Consider the following 18,122-nt stretch of genomic DNA (forward strand, 5'->3'; position numbering starts at 1 on the left):
AGAAATAATTTATCTTTTATACATTTTATTTGAGTGGTAAAAATCTTGTATGACATAAATACATATCTATCCGTTCATTCTACTCTAAACTATAAATGAATGCAAGGCTCAATTGGAAATGTTTTAACTACTCCGGCTATATGTCCTAAATTCTATTGGCATTTTTCCAACAGAAGCCATTTATTATTTCAGACCTGTGGATGAAAAAAATGACACGAGACATTGACTCAACATATATTTTTTATATTTACATATAGTCCACACCTTTCAGGCATTTTGATCATTTACACACGGACAAAATTCTTGGCACCCCTCTGTTAATGAAATAATAATGGTAATAGAAAATTCAAAGAAAATTAACCAATCAAAATCATTACTGCTTAATTGTGGTTCAACATAATTATTCATAATAATATATAATTTAAATGCAATAACATTATTATTTTATTTATTTTAAAAATGTTCTCTCATTAACAAGTGGGACAAGTATGGTTATTGTTGCCATAATGTTTACTCCAAAACTTTCTCTAACACAAATTCATTGAATGGATAACAAATTGCACTCTGAAATGTAAACACACAAACATTGGCTATGAAAACCAAAGAGAAGGCTTTATGAGTACCAACATGCTTAAAGCATTAACATTTTCATGCGAAATATACGTATGTATCTCTGACAAGTTGAGCCCTTTGTTGTTGTTTTTTTCCTTTGAATTGTTTCAAATTAGACAACTTTAGGGCATCCAAGAATCAAAATTTAGATGTCAATAAATTAGATGTAATAGCTGTACAAAAAAAAACAACTACAACCTAACTGTTCCAGTGTATTTGGGGTCACATGCTGCAAGATTAACCTGCCTTTCTACAATGAACTGTCTTATCTGTTACTAAGCAACTTCCCCAAGCCTCAACAATCTTTTTCCATTCCCTCATCACTGGTCGAGCTACTGAAGCAAACATTCAAAGTGTAAAACTCTTTTTTTAAAGACCCACCGTTATAACAAACAGGGAAACCAGTGGATTTTAATGAAGGGAGGGTAACAAAAGCTAGGAAAGGCCTATAAAGAGTAAAGCAATCTTTTGTCCAAATGTGTGACTAACATTGTGTGCGTTCACATAATGCAACACTTCTTGTTCTTGTGGGTGTTTGACTCACTAAAGCGGAGTCGTTGCCTGGATCGGTACTTCTCCAGGTAAGTTAGTTGTTTACTGTTGATGGCTCCACGACGCTTCCTTTGACACAGAAAATGTAGAGATGGGACAAGTGGAGCAAATTCAGTGATTTCAAATAAATTACTACTCCACTTGTATACGTCCTTTTGAGAGGTTTCGAATATTACTATTTAGGTAGCAAAAAAAGAGAATACTTTTGTGCTTGCCCAAACAAAAAAGGTGCTCATTAATAATTGTGTTCCCTATCAAGTACGTAGCATATTCTGACTGCAGATTTGAGGTTGTAAACAAGTTCTCGTGCTCCCATCACAGTATTACATGCATCTAATTAGACTGAACATATTTAGTTAATTCAAAATAAGGGCGTATACTAACTGTCGGATCAGTTGAATAGCATCTTCATACTTCATTCCACTCTCTATCAAAGCCAGCGCAACCAGCACAGGAGCCCTATGTGGACATATATAGACAGGAACAAAGTTATGGAGACCAGATGACAAATGATCATTCCTCGTCAACGTCTAAGAAAGGTGGCTGGAGACAGCTAATTTTTGTGGGATATAGCAAATAATCATGAGTCTCGAAACCTCCATTGATGTATCACTAACCTTCCGAGACCTGCCACGCAGTGAACAGCCACACAGCTTCCAGGTTCCTCATGAAATTTCTTCTTCAATAAACTCAACCAATCATCAACTAGTACACTTGGGGGCGGGGCACCGTCGTCAAATGGCCAGTCCTAAACGAGAAGCAGTAAGAAATCACTATGTACCATATGTATGTGTGTGAAGTGAAGTATGTAGTAGCCACTTCCCGAAATTGATAAATGGAGTGTTAGGATGTGTGACTTGCAAAATATGAAAGTAAACAGACAGAGAGTTCTGTGATTGAAGGTCTTAGCGATCAACACGGTAACATAACAAAGCTAACAAAACAACCACGTGTATTTCTCATCAAAACATTGATATTTTCTCGGCATTGGACACAGTTGAAAAATGTTCGCTTCTTGTTAACCCGCCGGTGTTCAAGTTCACCGCGGATTTTATAGGCTTCCCAGGATACTGCACGGTAATGCACGAGAGTCCCTCTTGTGGCATGGAGGTAAATTACATCAATGCAAAAAAATGGCTCATACAGTATAGTTTATTCATTTGTCTTGCTTGCCTAACAGGGACCAGCCCTAAACCTAAATCATTGTAGGGATGAGTTTCGGACATTTTGGCAAGTCCATTTTTTTATGAAACCAATGCGGCACAAACTAAGTAGTGTTTCGACCTGCGTGTGAACGTAAATCTATAGAAAGGTTTTTGGGTACAATTTTAGAACAAACATCAAATGTTTTGACTAGTGTATATGTCCTCACCAAGACAGTGATGCCATCTTTCTCCAGTGGCGTTTTGTCATATGTGATGTCACAGACTCGAACCACTGTTGTGACCCCAAACCGCTTCAGGTCCTGGAACACAACAGTTCAATGGTTTAGTTCCTCAATAGGAGTACATTGGGAAAAAAATAATCCTTTAGATTCACTTAATTCAACCATGTGATGGTCATCATAGATCATTTGACTCTTGGGGGAGTTAAAGGGGGAACAATTACAGCATTTTACCATATTTGAATCAGTGCAACTGAAAGTTTACTGCTGTTTGTGCTCAGTGTGACATTATTTAACACAAAGAATCTTACCTCTGTGAAGGAGCTGAGTGTGTTGTCTGTTGGGTTATGTGTTATAAGAAATCGCATGTGGTTGTGGCACAGTTCCACAGGAGCTGGACGGTTCATGATGACCAGTTTGTCTTATGGCTCACAATTGTCCCAGGAAGACTTCGAACCTATACATTTTAGAAGCACAAAAGAAGAAATTTAAGTGTATTCGAAAACTTCCAGGACTGGTTTCACAAAAGATATTTCAAGCCCAAACTACAAACTATTTTATTTATTTTTTTCATTCAATGTAGATCAGATAAGCAGCACAAATATGGTGCTTCCTTGTAAGGAGTGTCATAATCATGCCCTTGTATGCAAATAAGGTACACTGAGATAACAAGAGCGTGTTTAGTTTGGAATGGAATTTTAAATTCTGTAATCAAGGATGCCTTGCATGCCCTAACGTGTTCACAGCCACTATTTTAGTTAGAGTGCTGATGATAGATGGGTGACATTGAACGTTGCATTTCATTTTCATCGAGTGGAATTCAAGAAGTTTTAAAAACGATACATGGTTATGTATATTTCAAGAGCCAGTCAGCAAATTGATGAAGTCTCTCACCTTTAGTTTCACACGCTACAGCTGCTGCAATGAATGGATGGCCTCAGTTGTAAATGTAAATATTGAAATTTAAGAAAGAAGATTCCCAAATGGAGGAAAATATTTTACCCCATCAGTTTTACGTAGCCCGAGAGGCAACAATATGTCAGCTCTGTGTGATATTATCACAGAACTGATATCAGTTCTTCTCTTTAGTCCTTTATGCTCTGCAACTGAAGGTCTTCCAGTCCTTCTCCACTTCAATTTTGAGGCTCCACTTTTTACCCCATCAGGCACAATTTGTTTCTTCAGATTTCAGGGTCCCAAAACGGCATGGTAGAAATACATCATTGGTTGGGTCTACATGTGTTGGGCGTGGCAGTAGTCACCACTCTGTCGCACAAACGCCATCAACCAGTGTTTCTGTGAAGACAAAAACAAGCAAACCATAACTGCAGAATTCTTGTTCATCACGCTCCCACAAACAATTTTTTTTTTCTCCGCTAAAGGCTACAGTTACGGGAAACACAAGTTCATTGAAACTGCCTTTTATACTTAATTATAGAATAAAAGTGTGGGAATGTGACTGAGTGTGACTCTCTTCTGATTCACGTGTGCAAAGACTCAGACAAACAGCTAGGGAAGGCGAAAGGGTAATCTGGGTAATCTGTGATCACCTCTTCACCTCTGGCAAAACACACACACACTCACAAACCCACACAAGCACCCTGTCACATGGCAAATTACTCACACAGTGACTGTTCCACAACAGTGTCATCTATTCTAGGTTGTTGACGATCTATATTTAGTTATTATCCTGTGATGGGTTGCAGATTATTTTGTATCATAGTATTTTACACTCACAGGACATGAGGAACTAGTCAAAGGAAGCACATAGTAATAGTGTTAATTTTATGACCGTTGAATACATTTTTAAATACAAAAGAGAATTCTACTGATCACGCAAAACATGACACAAATCACGAACTCACTGTTGAATAGGCTGTTGAGAGACTGCCTGGCTAAATAAATTTTGTTTTGTGTCGCCTACTTGTATGTCTCGTCACCGTGGGATGGAGGAAACGGAATTTCGGTTTCTTTGTGTGTCTTGACATATGAAGGGATTGACAATAAAGCTGACTTTGACTTTGACTTTGAAAAATAAAAAAACTCCTTTGTCGTTTATCTTGATAAAATAGTTATACTCCTGATACTTACCTGGCTTGTATTACATATTGACCCGGTGAACTAAAAAAAATAAAATAAACAAGTCCGGAAAGTGATATAACCTTGGTAGATTTCTAATACTAATATTATTTTAGACGGAGTTGGTGAAACTGAAACAAGCAAATACGTGTGCCCACAGTTGCGCTGCTTCTTTTTCCTGTCATAAGATAGGTCAAGACCCAAAGAAGTTGGAACATTGTATTACCGTAGCGAGCCATGCTGGGTTGCCTAACTCACTTTTTTTCCAACCTTTATTGACCCAAGGCAAATACATTAAAAGAGGAAAATCTCACGGCACAGTACCAAACAAAAATGTCACAAAAATATGAAAGGATGGTTATGCATGTAACTTTACCTTCTGCTATCTTGCGGAAACACATTCTTTCACGTGTTCGGCCTGTCACTACATGTCGCTCATATACTGTGGCTCGTTGAACAAAGATATGTTCTTTGGAGTAAATAAAAAATATTTTGGGACCATTTAAGTGAACTTTGCCACAGTAAACATAATGAGCTCTCACAAAACACTAATGTGCCGTGGCACAATGATTTATTATTGATGGCCAAACTTCCTGCAGAACAACACAACATGTATTCAGCAAGGGAGACTGGCAGTAACTTCAAGTTGGATCAGTCCTGAAACTGTTGTACATGCCATACAAATGATACCCAGTTAACACCTAAAAATGACGCAGCATTTTTTTCCACCTGTCCATAGTCACGTTGGAGAGAGAGAGGGGGGGTTAATGCAAACATGCATTTGTGTGCAAAGGTGGGGCGTAATTAGGTGCAAATACATTGTTAATATATTTCAGTAGATCTTTCAGGTGTCTGTCGCTGAGTATTTATTTTTAGCATGACGGTTTTACCTTTGCTGACTATATTTTAAAATGAATGTGTATTTTCGAAATTTGTCAAAATAGACCACTTTTTTTTTTCAACATTAGCAGAGGACATCGCATGAAGAAAAGACAAATAGAAAGATGTAACGTCAACCCCAGTTCAGATTTTGATTGATCGCTCGATTGATTGACTGATTGAGAGCTTTCGAATCTGCAAGGAACATGAACCAGGGAGCTTCAACAATAATGGTGCAACAGATTCAAAGAAGCACAATCCATGGTGTTTTTTCAATGAACTGATGTTGACGGCTCCTAGAATGATTTGTTATCAACAGTGCCCGTCAGTTTACAATGTTAACAAAATCACATTGTTTTAAGGGCAGAAAAGCCTGAGTCATCGCTAGCTAGTACGTTTCTTCTCACTTGGAAGGACCATTGTGAAACGTAGTAAAAAGAGAAATTATTTTGTGTGCATATATTTGTTCTAAAAAGAAAATACTGGTGGAAATAAGTACTGATTTAACTCTTGTGTTTATAGAGTCTAGACTTTAAATTACATCTCAATAAAATATTCAAAATTTATTTGTACAATTATATACAAAACACATTTTTAGAAAATCTAAATTTATAATAAACTAAGAGAAAGAAGAGAGAAAGAATCTTGACTTTTTCCATAGCTTTAGATAAGATATGGAAATCTAGGGGGGAAATACTTAACTTCTATATGCTGATAATATCAAAAAGATCTCTTATACAATGGAATATCTTGCTTCTCCCTCTGATTCCGTGGTAGATAATTGTTCTTTGCTTCCTCCATGCTGCCGCTCTCGTCTATTTTTTTTTCTCAATTTGAAATTCTCCAAAATCTCAAGACTTTATCCGCGAATTAATTCATCTCTAATCCATTTCAAAAGTTCCTATCATCAAACTGCAGAGGATGCAAACAGTTGAACAAAATAAGGAGTAGAAATTACAGATCGTTATAAAACAAATACTCAAGTAATACTTCATGCACTACTTCTATGTTTAGCAAAGTATTTTTGGGTATTTGTACTTCGACCAGAGTAGTACTTTCGCCACCACTGGATTTATAGTCTAAGCCTGCTCTGCACGTCTCGTACCTGACTTGAGCCCCACAATCTGACGGGCTCGTCTCCTCTTAACCCCATTTTGACACCGAATACACGCACAGCTGTTTATATTTATATTTATATCCACATATAGCAGCGTTCGCATGACGCAATAGCTTTTAGGTAGCAACAACCTGCAAACTTGCGCGTTTCTCGGGACTTTAGTAACAACAAAGCGGATCTCATTTGAGTTTCTCCTTCCTTACCGCTTTAGATGGTCCGTGTCATCCCTCGATAGAGACGCGTGATTCTCCCAACAACTGCACCGAGAAGGTAGTCTGGAAGGTGTTGTGCAACCACCTGTAGCTCCTTCCCGGATGACGCGACTGGCTCCGCGAGAAAAAGAAGCGAAATGCGTCGCACAAATCGAACGTGTTAGCTTGGCACGATGTAGTAGAGTCGCCGAGGATCTACGCCGGTGAGCTGGTGTAATCAGGCTGAGCAGCCATCTGACCCTGACAGCCCTGTCACCGCCAGAACACTCGACGGTTAATGCTCTTAGAGGGAGAAGAGCTTCACTCTCCCCGCCTCCTCTGCATCCCCTTTACCCCCCTTTTCTTCCCTCCCCTCCCCTCCTTCACACCATGCAGGTACTTGGTGCGCACAATTATAGCGTGGTTCCCTCCTCCAAATAACATAAGGTTAAGAATTCTTGATCAATTGTAAATCATCTGCAAAAACAAAATGGTCCCCCCCCAAGCTGTGCCTTCTCAGGTTTTCTCCTTCTTATTTCTCCTAAAAATAGTAACCCCCGTCAAGCTACCAGACAGGTTAGACAAGTCAAACCTTTGAGTGCGCTTCATGGAATTAACCATTTCCTATCACTAGAGAAGTGTTGCTTGTTTGTTTTTGGTACAACCGTGCTATTGCAGAGAGGTGCAAACCAGAACAGCTTCTTCTCTACAGTACTTACTTTTATAAAGCTTTTTAAAAGACGTTTGAGTTATTGCTGTTGCGTCATTTGTGTTAACTACTAATACTGGCCGTGACTTTGGTACATGGGCCTTCAGCAGGCATTTACCAGACATAATCCACTTCTCAGTAACCCCGGTGGCAGTTTCTGGTATGTGCAAAATGTAGCTGCACATGATGTGTGTGTGTTTAATTCTTGATAGGAGATTTATTCATCGTAAACAGAGATGTAAAGGTCAAAATCAGGTGCTAAAACAGGGTCTTACACATGGCTCCATTCAAGCTAGAATTATAGAAAGTATCAACACTATAAAAGTGTAGTATTTAACCTTACCACGTACTTTACATCATCTGCATCAATTCAAAATCCACATTTATCTAATAATATAATACAATACAACAGGGATTGTCAACCGGTGGTCCGCGGCCCTCTTGTGATCCATGGCGGTATTGCATTATGGATTTATTATTTAGACTTGATTTATTTTCCAGCTAATTTTGGGAATCATTTACCCATCCAGATGATGTCAAATGTAGCTAAGATTTCCAAAATAAATATACAGATGCAAATAAATAGCCTGTATATGTCTATCCTCCTTCAGTGCTGAACTAGATAATATTCCGTCTAAACTGTGGTCCCCGAGTTGCTTCTTGGTTATAATGGTGGTCCCTTGGACAAAACCAGTTAAAAAACCCTGCAGTACACGATACTCACCAGATATGATGATTAGTAAATATATTAATCTGTGAAGATTGCTACAAAGTGTCATCACGGACCAGCTCGCTTCTAATAGATTAAATTACATTGACCTAGGAGGCAAGAAATCAATAAATACTAGACTACACAGAATGAATTGGTAGATTGAAACTCTCCAATATATATCGGTTATCAGCTTTTTTTTTTTTTTTTTGTCTTGGGGATCGCTTCAAAATCCTGACTGCGCAAATCCTATATGTGTTGGGTCTTTTTTTTCTTACTTGGTTAGAGTATGTACAGTATGTCGAGCCAGAGAGTCACAAGACTGTCACAGGCACAGCCTTTTTAAAGCAGGCCAGGATGGGGCCTCACTTTCCTATCAATCACTTGGAGTGGAGGTTAAAGTGACTGATCTAGCACATGAACGGCTTCGGAAAAAAATCCTCGGCATAAAAATAACTATATGTTGCTTGTATGGCTGGTAATTTGTTGCATTTTAAATTGTAAAGAATGTATAACAGTTGAATCGTTTTTTGCCAGCCGATTTATCAGACATTTATCAGGAATCCCTAAAATCACATATTTAATGTGATCTAACGTGAGGCTCAATGAATAGAAAAGTTGAAATAGCTGTAAATGTCAGTGTGAATGATTACTTGACTCTTGACCGGCAAAAAAGTCCAGGCCTTACCCCACTTCAAAGTCAAAAGGGATTGGCTCCAGTTTACTCACGAAAGATAAGCAGGGTGGATGAAAGAAAATGTAACACAAAGACATACTCAAAGGTTGACATATTTCAGGCTTAAATATTGAATTCTAAACAAATCAGTCACTCAATCTTGACTGCAGCTGCAATGACACACCTGCCCTCAGGTATTGGGGATTTTGAATACCACCCAGATCAACCACATGTCGTGTTGCTGGGTGAGGTGCCATTATTATTGAGATGATACAAAGCAAGTGAGAATTCACTTTTGTCAATTTGATCCTCTGTGAGAGTGCCATCTGTGTTGATGCTGCAAACCGTGCAATGCAGTTGGCTTAAACATGGTTGTCGCAATGTTCTCAGGAAATATGAGCTGAGATCCTGTAGGTCAAACATCAGCTGGCAGTCTTGTGATTTTCGAATAGCCCAAAGGACACTCGGGTGCAGGGTGCGGTCTCTCTCACACTGATGTATGAAGGCCACGGGCTTCATTTGACACATAAACCGCTCCAGCCTGTTGGTCTGCCACCTCTGCCAGTTTGTGCTGCCGTGTTTATTACCTCTTCAAAGATGAGTTGGTTTTATTTCATGGCTGCTCTTTTGTTCACCTGGCGAATGTCACAAAACATGTTTGATCAGTCACATGTCATGACATCAGATTTAGGTATTTAGCACACAGATTGGCCATTTAATCTGCTAGCTGGTATTAGAGGGGAACTAAAAGCAACATGTCAAAAGGTATTTTAAATGGGCAACTTTATCTTGCTGTTTGTCTATAAAGTATATATTCTAAAAAAATATGTTTAAAACATTGCATCTACTTGATTACGAAGGCCCCCATTTTGTAGGTCTTTTTACTTTCACAATAGCGTAAAATACTATGTCTAATATATGTCTACGTGTTACTATGCAGCGTTATGAACGAAAAAGCATACAGTTAGAAAATACTAACTAAAACTATTAATCTGTGGGGCGGAAGTAATAATAATAATAATAATAATAATAATAAATCTTATTTGTAAGGCGCCTTTCAAGGCACTCAAGGTCGCCGTACAAACATAAAATAGCATACACAATTTATAGAAAAACAAAAAAGTTTGGATGTCACTTCAAATATTAAATAAATCACTGTCTTGTCTAATCTCAAAAAGTGGAAATTGTAATTTGTGCATGACATGTAAAATTCACGTGAATAGAATATGAACTATAATCACCATGTAAAAAATGTGACTCACCACACAGTGCATTCCACTCACAGGTGTGTTTTCCGACAAAGCCTTCGCTTGCTACTCTCGGTCATTGAAAGAAATGTTGCACCACTGTTTCTGCCATTGTATGTATATAATTCACTGTACACATCATTTTCTGGAAGCCACCACTTGGACAACCTTTTGTAATTTTAGAGGCCATTGGTAACTTCTATTAATCTTGTGACGTTTGAATAAATTTGGTATTTTAAAATATTTATGTAAGTTTTCTTTTTAGTGAAGTGTGTATATCTTATTTTGTGTGACAATGTGCAAATACTATTTTTAATTTGGACTGGCTGTGATGTTAAATTGAGGATTTTCCATGGCACTCGGCAGTTTAAAGAGACAATGTAATTTGATAGATGCAAAGAGTTACATGAGTACTATCGGTGAGTATTATTTATTGCAGGGTTTCCCTGCCTGGTGCTGAGTCCGATCTAGTGGACAAAAAATAAACCCAAAGGTCCAATGAGGATAGCCTGCATAACGGTAAACATCATATGATGTCACACCTGTGTCTTAGTTCAGTTGTCTTTAACTTTTATGTACAAAGCAGCCATTCTTTTTTTTTATTAAGTTTATTCTTATTATGGATATGGGCATGCTGGAACCTGTCCCAGGAAAGATTTTGCAAGAGGCAGGGTACACCGTGGATTGGACGCCAGTCAGTCGAGTCACATAGAGACAAACAAGCAAGCAACAATGGCAAAAACAACAAGCATTCATACCCTGGAAAAAAAAAAAAAAAAGTGCTGCAACAATTCCTAACAAAATATTCATATCTAAGAGTTTTTTTTACCATGATATGCCATATTGAACTTACAGTGAGGACTATTAAAGGAACACGATAAGACCAATTCTAACACATTTTCACACCGGGCACCTTGTGGTATTATTTTAATAAATAAAATTTTCTCAGATCATATTTTAAGAGCAATTTATGCAGAAATCCAGACAATACCAAATGTTTCACATGCATCTTGCAACTTTGTGTATTCTGTTTTATTTTATGAGGTTACTGATATTAAACATGTGCAAGTGGTTATACTTTTTTTTTATTCAGGTTTCAAAAGCTTTGTCTCTACTTTTGCAGCCAAGTACAGTAAAGTGAATCAAATTAGTTCTTTCCTTAAGCTGACAACACCACCACAGATCCTCACTGGCACTATTACTATAAAAGGAATCATGGAAAGCAATGGTGGGCTTTTGCATGCACGCACACACACACACGCACACACACTTGATGTACTGCTCATAAAACGTGGCTACATATATGTCGACCCATCTACACAAATAGCATGATCCAATACGCACGCACACTGTGAAACAAAAACAAAAAAACACAGTCAAGCATGTCGCAAGAAGCAGCAGCTGCTGTGTTATATTTAGAATGTTTTGAAAGCTGAGAGTCAGAGATTGAGACTTCACCTGCACGCTAAGTACTTTCCATGGCAGCCTATTGTCAGCATGACAAAGAACATACATGTTGAGACAAACGGAGAGAGAGAGAGAGAGAGAGAGAGAGAGAGAGAGAGAGAGAGAGAGAGAGAGAGAGAGAGAGAGAGAGAGAGAAGTTTTATCTGATCTGTTGACAATATTCTCCCTGAAACAGTTCGTAATTCAACTTGGAAAAGTTTCCTCCCCTTGATCAGTCGATAAAGTAAAAATAAAAAAAAATTCTGTTCAAGTGTCACTGTTCCCCAAGGGCCATAAAGCCACACTTGGATGACAAGAACCTTGTTGTCAGGTCGGAAAACAGTGTGCTTTGACCTCTCAAATGCTCTTTTGGATGAATGGACTGAAGGATTCAAATAAAAATTGCTATCCCCTAACTTGTTTATCTAAAACACATAAAAACAATCCCTCAAGGAAAAGATACATTTGCGAGGGGAGAAGGCAAGAATGATGGGGCACACACATTGCCTTCACCCCTTCGCTGAATCTGGGGGTCAATGCCTGTCTCAATGGGACTTCAAAAGTATTCAGAAACCAGACTAGCATCACTCCAAGACAAATTGCAATTTCCTTTAGTCCACAGTCAGACCCAAGGCTGAGTCGTAATAGATGAGCTTTGCAGCCCCGACCGACCCAATCATTGTAGCTATAGCTGCATGTATACGGTATTTTCTACATCACCGTTTTCTGTATATGTTGTGATTATGTGGCCAAATACGTTTGTCTAAATAGCCTAACTTCAATAAAAAAAAGAATAAATTCTGTTAAATGTTTGAGACTAGTCTGCTCCAATGCAAGAGAACTCCAGCTCAAATCTCCATCTAGTGGAAACTACTGGTAAATGACACAGCAGCAGTGTGAGTTCTGTACATTTTATCTATCATCTGTACTTTTATTAGAATGATTAAATGCCTGAACTGAAAGATTCTGTCAGACAGAACATGTCAAACAAATTTTTATTAAACTTTTGACTAATGTCATTTTAGCCATTACAGGTAAGCATGAGTCACCTTCAACAGGTCTTGGGTTTGAATCTTGGATATGTGGCTTCTCCCGTGTGGATTTCTATTTTCTTAATATGTGTTTGTGTTACTGCATTCTAATTACCACCTTTTCACTGACTCAGTTTCCATACTGCCAAGGCCCTTGCCAATCTCAGTAGATCAGGTAAAGTAAGTTCAGGAATGTTGTCACCTGTAAATCAGCATTATTGCTGACTTGAGTAAAAAGCCCTCTGACACTGTTGTGAGATAATAACAAAGAAAAATGTGAGACAGCACTCAGTGATGAATTAGGCCAGTAGGTCAATGTTTCATTAGGATTGCAAAGATCCTAAACAGGTTCCATACTGACGCCAAGCTGAATGCAACCATCTGCTGCCCTCTACTTTCAGCCATGACTAAAAGGATTACCAACTGTACCTGCACAGCTCTCGCCAATGTAAATAGATCTTAAAGACGGAACAAGTCTGCTTTGTTTCCGTTCAACCAGCAGTTCCTAGAAATGAATGCATATGGTAAAAAGTACTCATGTTTTTTTTCCCCAAAATGTTCTGTTGTTTTTCATCTTATCAAATAACTACACTAAAATCTCTAGAATCCAACCTGAAGAACTTTTTATCAAACTTAAACCTTCATAAATTGCTAATGTGTTTGGATCCACAATGTGGGACAAGCTCTAAAGGTCAAAGTCTGGCCATATTAAACTGGCCCTTTTTGTAGAACATCTAACAACAAGCCAACTGTGTACGTATTTTTTTTAGCAGAGGTCAGGTGCGTAAATATCTTCCTATAATTTTAATATTTGACTTGGTGCATTGCATATTTTTATTATTTATGTGCAGCGACACCCCTTGGCATCTGAAGTGCATAAAACACACAGATCCTTCAAAGTAATAAACAGTACAGTGGATTGCAGTCAAGTGTCAAGGACAAGTCAGCAGAATTATGTGAACAGATGGCACTCTGAGATTAAGATATTGACCTGATACCTCATGGCTTGGCTGAAGGTGTTGTGGCTGACCCATACATCTTTTTATTATGCCAGCTATTTAATCATCCACACAAACCATGAAAACAAATATTCAAATTATACCCTGATCCGATTGATTGATTTAATTCTTATTATTCTAGTAGTTTTGATAGCTATATTATTATCATCAGTGATGCAGATGTCATTATCACAATCCAAAATTGGTTTTTAAACAAATTCTCCCTTTTGAACCTTTTTTTTGTTTTGTTTGATGTTGTATATTTCCAGTTAGAATTTAGTTCTGTTACGTGCCTCTATGTTCAATCAATTCGTCTATGTTCAATAAAGCAATCAATCCATCAATTGTAGAAGTTGCTCTCAAGCATCAGATGTATCAAAAGACCAAATGGCAACGTCATGTTTACGTGGTCTTTGGTGCATGGTTAATTCTCAGTGGAAATCCCGTGCCGGTTCATCGGGACTGTCTGGAACAGCCTAAAGTGAGATTAAAAACAGAGGCCAGTTGGCCACATGTGAACCAGGTTAGACTTGAAGCTTTAGCAGCAGATCAGTGCTGCAGCGTATATAAAGCTGCTCAAGCAAATGGCCCGTCACATATCCTGCACGGGGGTTTACGCATAGTCGTGCTCCCTACGAGATTTTCAAGAAATTCACATTCAGAGGACACCTATTGCAAGTTTTTCGTCTGTCTGTACTTGGGCCTTGAGTGCAACAGGAGTTATGGTTCTGTCAGAGAATGAGTCTGACTCTGTCTTTGAGCCTCTCATTAATGTGAGTATTATGATACAGAAATCATATATATATATTGACACGCTGTTCTTCTGTATCCCAAGTTTCAGAATTGTCTTGCATGAACGTGCAGTGAAAATAATTCTGTTTCTCCTATGTAGAAAAATATGTAAGATATTTTATTCAATTTGTGAATTATTTTGTCTTTTTTTTTTAAAGGAGGAGCACGTTGAGACTCAGTATGGGAATGTCCACTGCATCATGATGGGGACGCCTAGGGCAAATCGCCCTGTCATTTTGACATATCATGACGTTGGACTAAACCGTACGTATTAATGGAGCTGCTTATCTACCAGAAATAAATAGCAGCATCACAGTTATTCCCAAAAAAGGGAGAAGATTAAACAACCTTTATTAATGGATCTCCCATCTATAAATTGTTTTGTGAGAAATGGTTTACAAATTTGTAATTCACTTTCTACAGACAAGACCTGTTTTGAGACTCTATTTGCGCATGAGGACATGCAAGAAATCCTCAGACATTTTCCCGTTTGTCACGTTGAAGCCCCAGGACAACACGAAGCGGCCAAAACTTTCCCAACAACGTGGGTACTTCACAGGCTCATTCTTAACAGTACTTTAACTGTATGATGATATCACTAATAACTATTCATGTCTGACCTTGAAGGTATTCCTACCCGACCATAGACCAACTGTCTGAAGCGCTGCCTAGTGTGCTCAAACACTTTGGGTGAGACAGACCTGATAATCCTTGAGTTTTACCATGATAATCTCCAGCTAATACCACAGATCCGGGTCTTGATTCTCAATGTGATTCACAGGTTGCGCAGTGTGATTGGACTGGGAGTTGGAGCAGGTGCCTGCATTTTGGCCAATTTTGCTGTGAGTCCACATTATTTTTCATTTATGACAATATTGTTGACCTAAGTGAAAATATGTATGTAAGAAAATAGACCTTTTAAATTCCAACAAACCTGAAGAACTACCTGTAAAATAAATAATGATCTTTTAGCGTTGGAAATTGGGTTCACTTATATAATTTCTTCATCAACATGACATCATCACTTCACTGGTTCTTTTATATCAAACGAATTATTTTAGGTGCATTACCTGACATGTTTCGGCGGGTTCTTCCGCCTTCTTTTATATCAAACAAATTATTTTAGGTGCATTAACTGACATGTTTCGGCGGGTTCTTCCGCATGTGGGTTCAAACCCTGGCCGGGTCATACCAAAGATTATAAAAATGGGACCCACTGCCTCCCTGCATGGCACTCAGCATTAAGGGTTTGAATTGGGGGGTTAGATCATCAAATGATTCCCGGGCGCGGCACCGCTGCTGCTCACTGCTCCCTTCGGGGATGGGTCAAATGCAGAGACAAATTTCACCACACCCATGAAGGCGGAAGAACCTGCCAAAACATGTCAGGTAATGCACCTAAAATAATTTGTTTGATATAAAAAAGGAAAAACAAGATGAATTTAGCACAACTAACATGACATCATACGGGTGAAAAATACAATACAAAAATATAAAATAGATGGCAGATGGTTGCCTGAATCAAACACAACTATACAAACTGCTAATTCAATGTATGTCTTCTGTTTGTGTGCAGCTAAATCACCCTGATCTGGTGGATGGATTGGTTCTGATCAACATCAACCCTAATGCTGAAGGATTAATAGATGCTGTCACAAACAAGGTCAGCGCCACTTAGGACGTCATGTCTCTCTCTCTCTGTGTGATTCCTGTATTAGCTTAACTTGAAATGGTTGATTGTTAGTTATGCTATAAAACAACGTGTTTTTTTTTTTTCTCCTTTTATGCTACAGCTTACTGAATGGACTCACGCTCTCCCTGACACAATTATCACACACTTATTCGGAAAAGTAAGTTGCCATAACAACCAAAGCATCTGTAGATAATTATATATTAAACCTCATTCATGGTTCTTCCTTCCACGCTGACCTTTAGGAAGAGATCCATTCCAACCATGACCTCATAGCCACATACCGCCACCACATCAGCGCGACCATGAACCAGCACAACGTGGCCCAGTTCTTTCGTGCTTACAACAGTCGCAGTGCTCTTGAGGTGGAGAGGCCTGTTCCTGGAGCAAATACCAAAGTCAGGACCCTCAAGTAAGAATCATCTTCTGACCCGGAATGCAGTCATGACTAAAGTCAGTAATGCAGGGGTCACCAAGTCCAGTCCTGCTCTAATGTAATGCAATTTCTTTTTTTTAAAGGAGACAATAGAGGCTAATTGGAATCTCTCAATCAAAAAAATTTGAAATTCAGAGCTTTGACATGGTTATGGTGAAATCCTGTTGCAGGAAATCCAGGCACGATTTAACCTTCTGTAAACCAACTCTCCACTTATGTGTTAATCCCAGGTGCTCCACATTACTGGTTGTTGGAGACAGCTCTCCATTTGTGGACGCTGTGGTTGACTGCAACTCGAAGCTTAACCCAACAAAGACCACACTGCTCAAGGTAACCACGAACTTTAAAATATCTATTCTAAATTCATTTACTGTTTGGGTGAATGAATTGTTTGTTTGACCAAAGCTACTTTTGTTTTGCCCTTCTAGATGGCGGACTGCGGAGGACTTCCTCAAGTGGCTCAGGTATGCCAGTCCATTGAATGACAGCTGTGGAAATTCCCCCCCCAAAAAAATGTATTCATATTTTTTTGTCTCATAACAGCCAGCAAAAGTGATCGAAGCCTTCAAATACTTCATCCAAGGCCTTGGATACTGTAAGTCACATCAAATTTGCCTGACATGTATTCACAGGATACAATTATATTTTCATAACTTTTATTTGATCATTAATAATGAAAACCAAACTTTTGTGTCGATAGTATCCAGTGTCAGTATGACCAGACTTCGTTCACGGACAACCTCTAGCTCCAGCGTCTCGTCTATGGAGAACTCTCGGAGCCGTACACATGAGAAGCGAGGACGCTCCCATACTGATGTTTCCATGGAGAGCATCTCCAACAACAACATGGATCGCATCGTTTCAAAATCCACTCATGAAGTGGCATGCTAGAGCACACAATGCACTCAGCTTGCTCTTGCATCTTGTTATTGACTATCTCTGCAATTACACTTAAAGGTCACGGTCATAGCTAAATATGACATCAATATGCATTTTTTTTTTTAGTGTCCTTTTCATGTTCCCTCGAGCAGCTTCTCCTCTCAACCTTTAAGTACCTAAAAATTTCCATTCTCCTTTTCTTACCACTACTACTGATTGCACATACTATCAATAATAATTTCCATGTATTATTGATTTGATTATTTATCATTTTCCTAATTATTTTATCCATTACTGACCAAAAGAACTCATATCTTAACACTGATAGACCGTCATTTTTTCATCTTTTGCAGAAGTGGTTCAGAGAAATGTGTACAAAAGATCAATTATGATAGTCCATCATTGATTTGCAGAAGAGAAATTCTACCGTTACATGGAATACTGAGCAACATACCACACCGCAGACTGTAAAATAAATACCAAGTAATAAAAAATTGGAAACTGCAACAACTTTTTTTTGTTTTTTTTATACGTATTGAGTTTTTTGATGATTCTATTGTTTGAGTTTAGTGGTGAGTGCAGGGGCTAGTTTTGTTTTAAGTACTTGTTTTAACTATATATTGTGAATATAAAGGAATAATGTAATATACTATATTGTTACTGCTGTATGTAGAAAATAAAATAATACAGTGGTT

The 18,122-nt window shown here is 38.4% G+C and overlaps 2 protein-coding genes across 5 annotated transcripts; one reads left to right on the forward strand and one right to left on the reverse strand.

Moving 5' to 3' along the window:
* Positions 1-227: 227 nt before the first annotated feature.
* Positions 228-7,277, reverse strand: LOC119135715 (protein tyrosine phosphatase type IVA 3-like). 2 transcript variants are annotated; one of them, XM_037273513.1, is made up of 7 exons: positions 6,827-7,277; positions 3,443-3,844; positions 2,860-3,005; positions 2,537-2,629; positions 1,782-1,912; positions 1,549-1,623; positions 228-1,233 (listed from the first exon to the last, which is right to left on the reverse strand). In XM_037273513.1, the coding sequence occupies exons 3-7, from the start codon at positions 2,953-2,955 to the stop codon at positions 1,113-1,115; spliced, it is 516 nt and encodes a 171-aa protein (XP_037129408.1). In that variant the 5' UTR covers positions 2,956-3,005; positions 3,443-3,844; positions 6,827-7,277; the 3' UTR covers positions 228-1,112. The 2 variants fall into 2 exon arrangements, with proteins under 2 accessions (XP_037129408.1, XP_037129409.1); XM_037273514.1 differs by lacking the exon at positions 3,443-3,844.
* A 113-nt stretch (positions 7,278-7,390) lies between these two features.
* Positions 7,391-18,122, forward strand: LOC119135710 (protein NDRG1-like). Of its 3 annotated transcripts, XM_037273508.1 has the most exons (13): positions 7,424-7,525; positions 12,418-12,497; positions 14,581-14,686; positions 14,846-14,966; positions 15,050-15,112; positions 15,204-15,264; positions 15,999-16,085; positions 16,216-16,272; positions 16,358-16,524; positions 16,779-16,878; positions 16,977-17,012; positions 17,092-17,143; positions 17,249-18,122. In XM_037273508.1, exons 3-13 carry the CDS (start codon positions 14,623-14,625, stop codon positions 17,437-17,439), a joined length of 999 nt encoding a protein of 332 aa, XP_037129403.1. In that variant the 5' UTR covers positions 7,424-7,525; positions 12,418-12,497; positions 14,581-14,622; the 3' UTR covers positions 17,440-18,122. The 3 variants fall into 3 exon arrangements, with proteins under 3 accessions (XP_037129404.1, XP_037129403.1, XP_037129402.1); XM_037273509.1 differs by lacking the exon at positions 12,418-12,497 and having other exon boundaries at positions 7,391-7,525; XM_037273507.1 differs by lacking the exons at positions 7,424-7,525; positions 12,418-12,497 and adding an exon at positions 13,413-14,403.

This window comes from Syngnathus acus, chromosome 16 (genome assembly GCF_901709675.1).
Source record: "Syngnathus acus chromosome 16, fSynAcu1.2, whole genome shotgun sequence".
Taxonomy (NCBI): domain Eukaryota; kingdom Metazoa; phylum Chordata; class Actinopteri; order Syngnathiformes; family Syngnathidae; genus Syngnathus; species Syngnathus acus.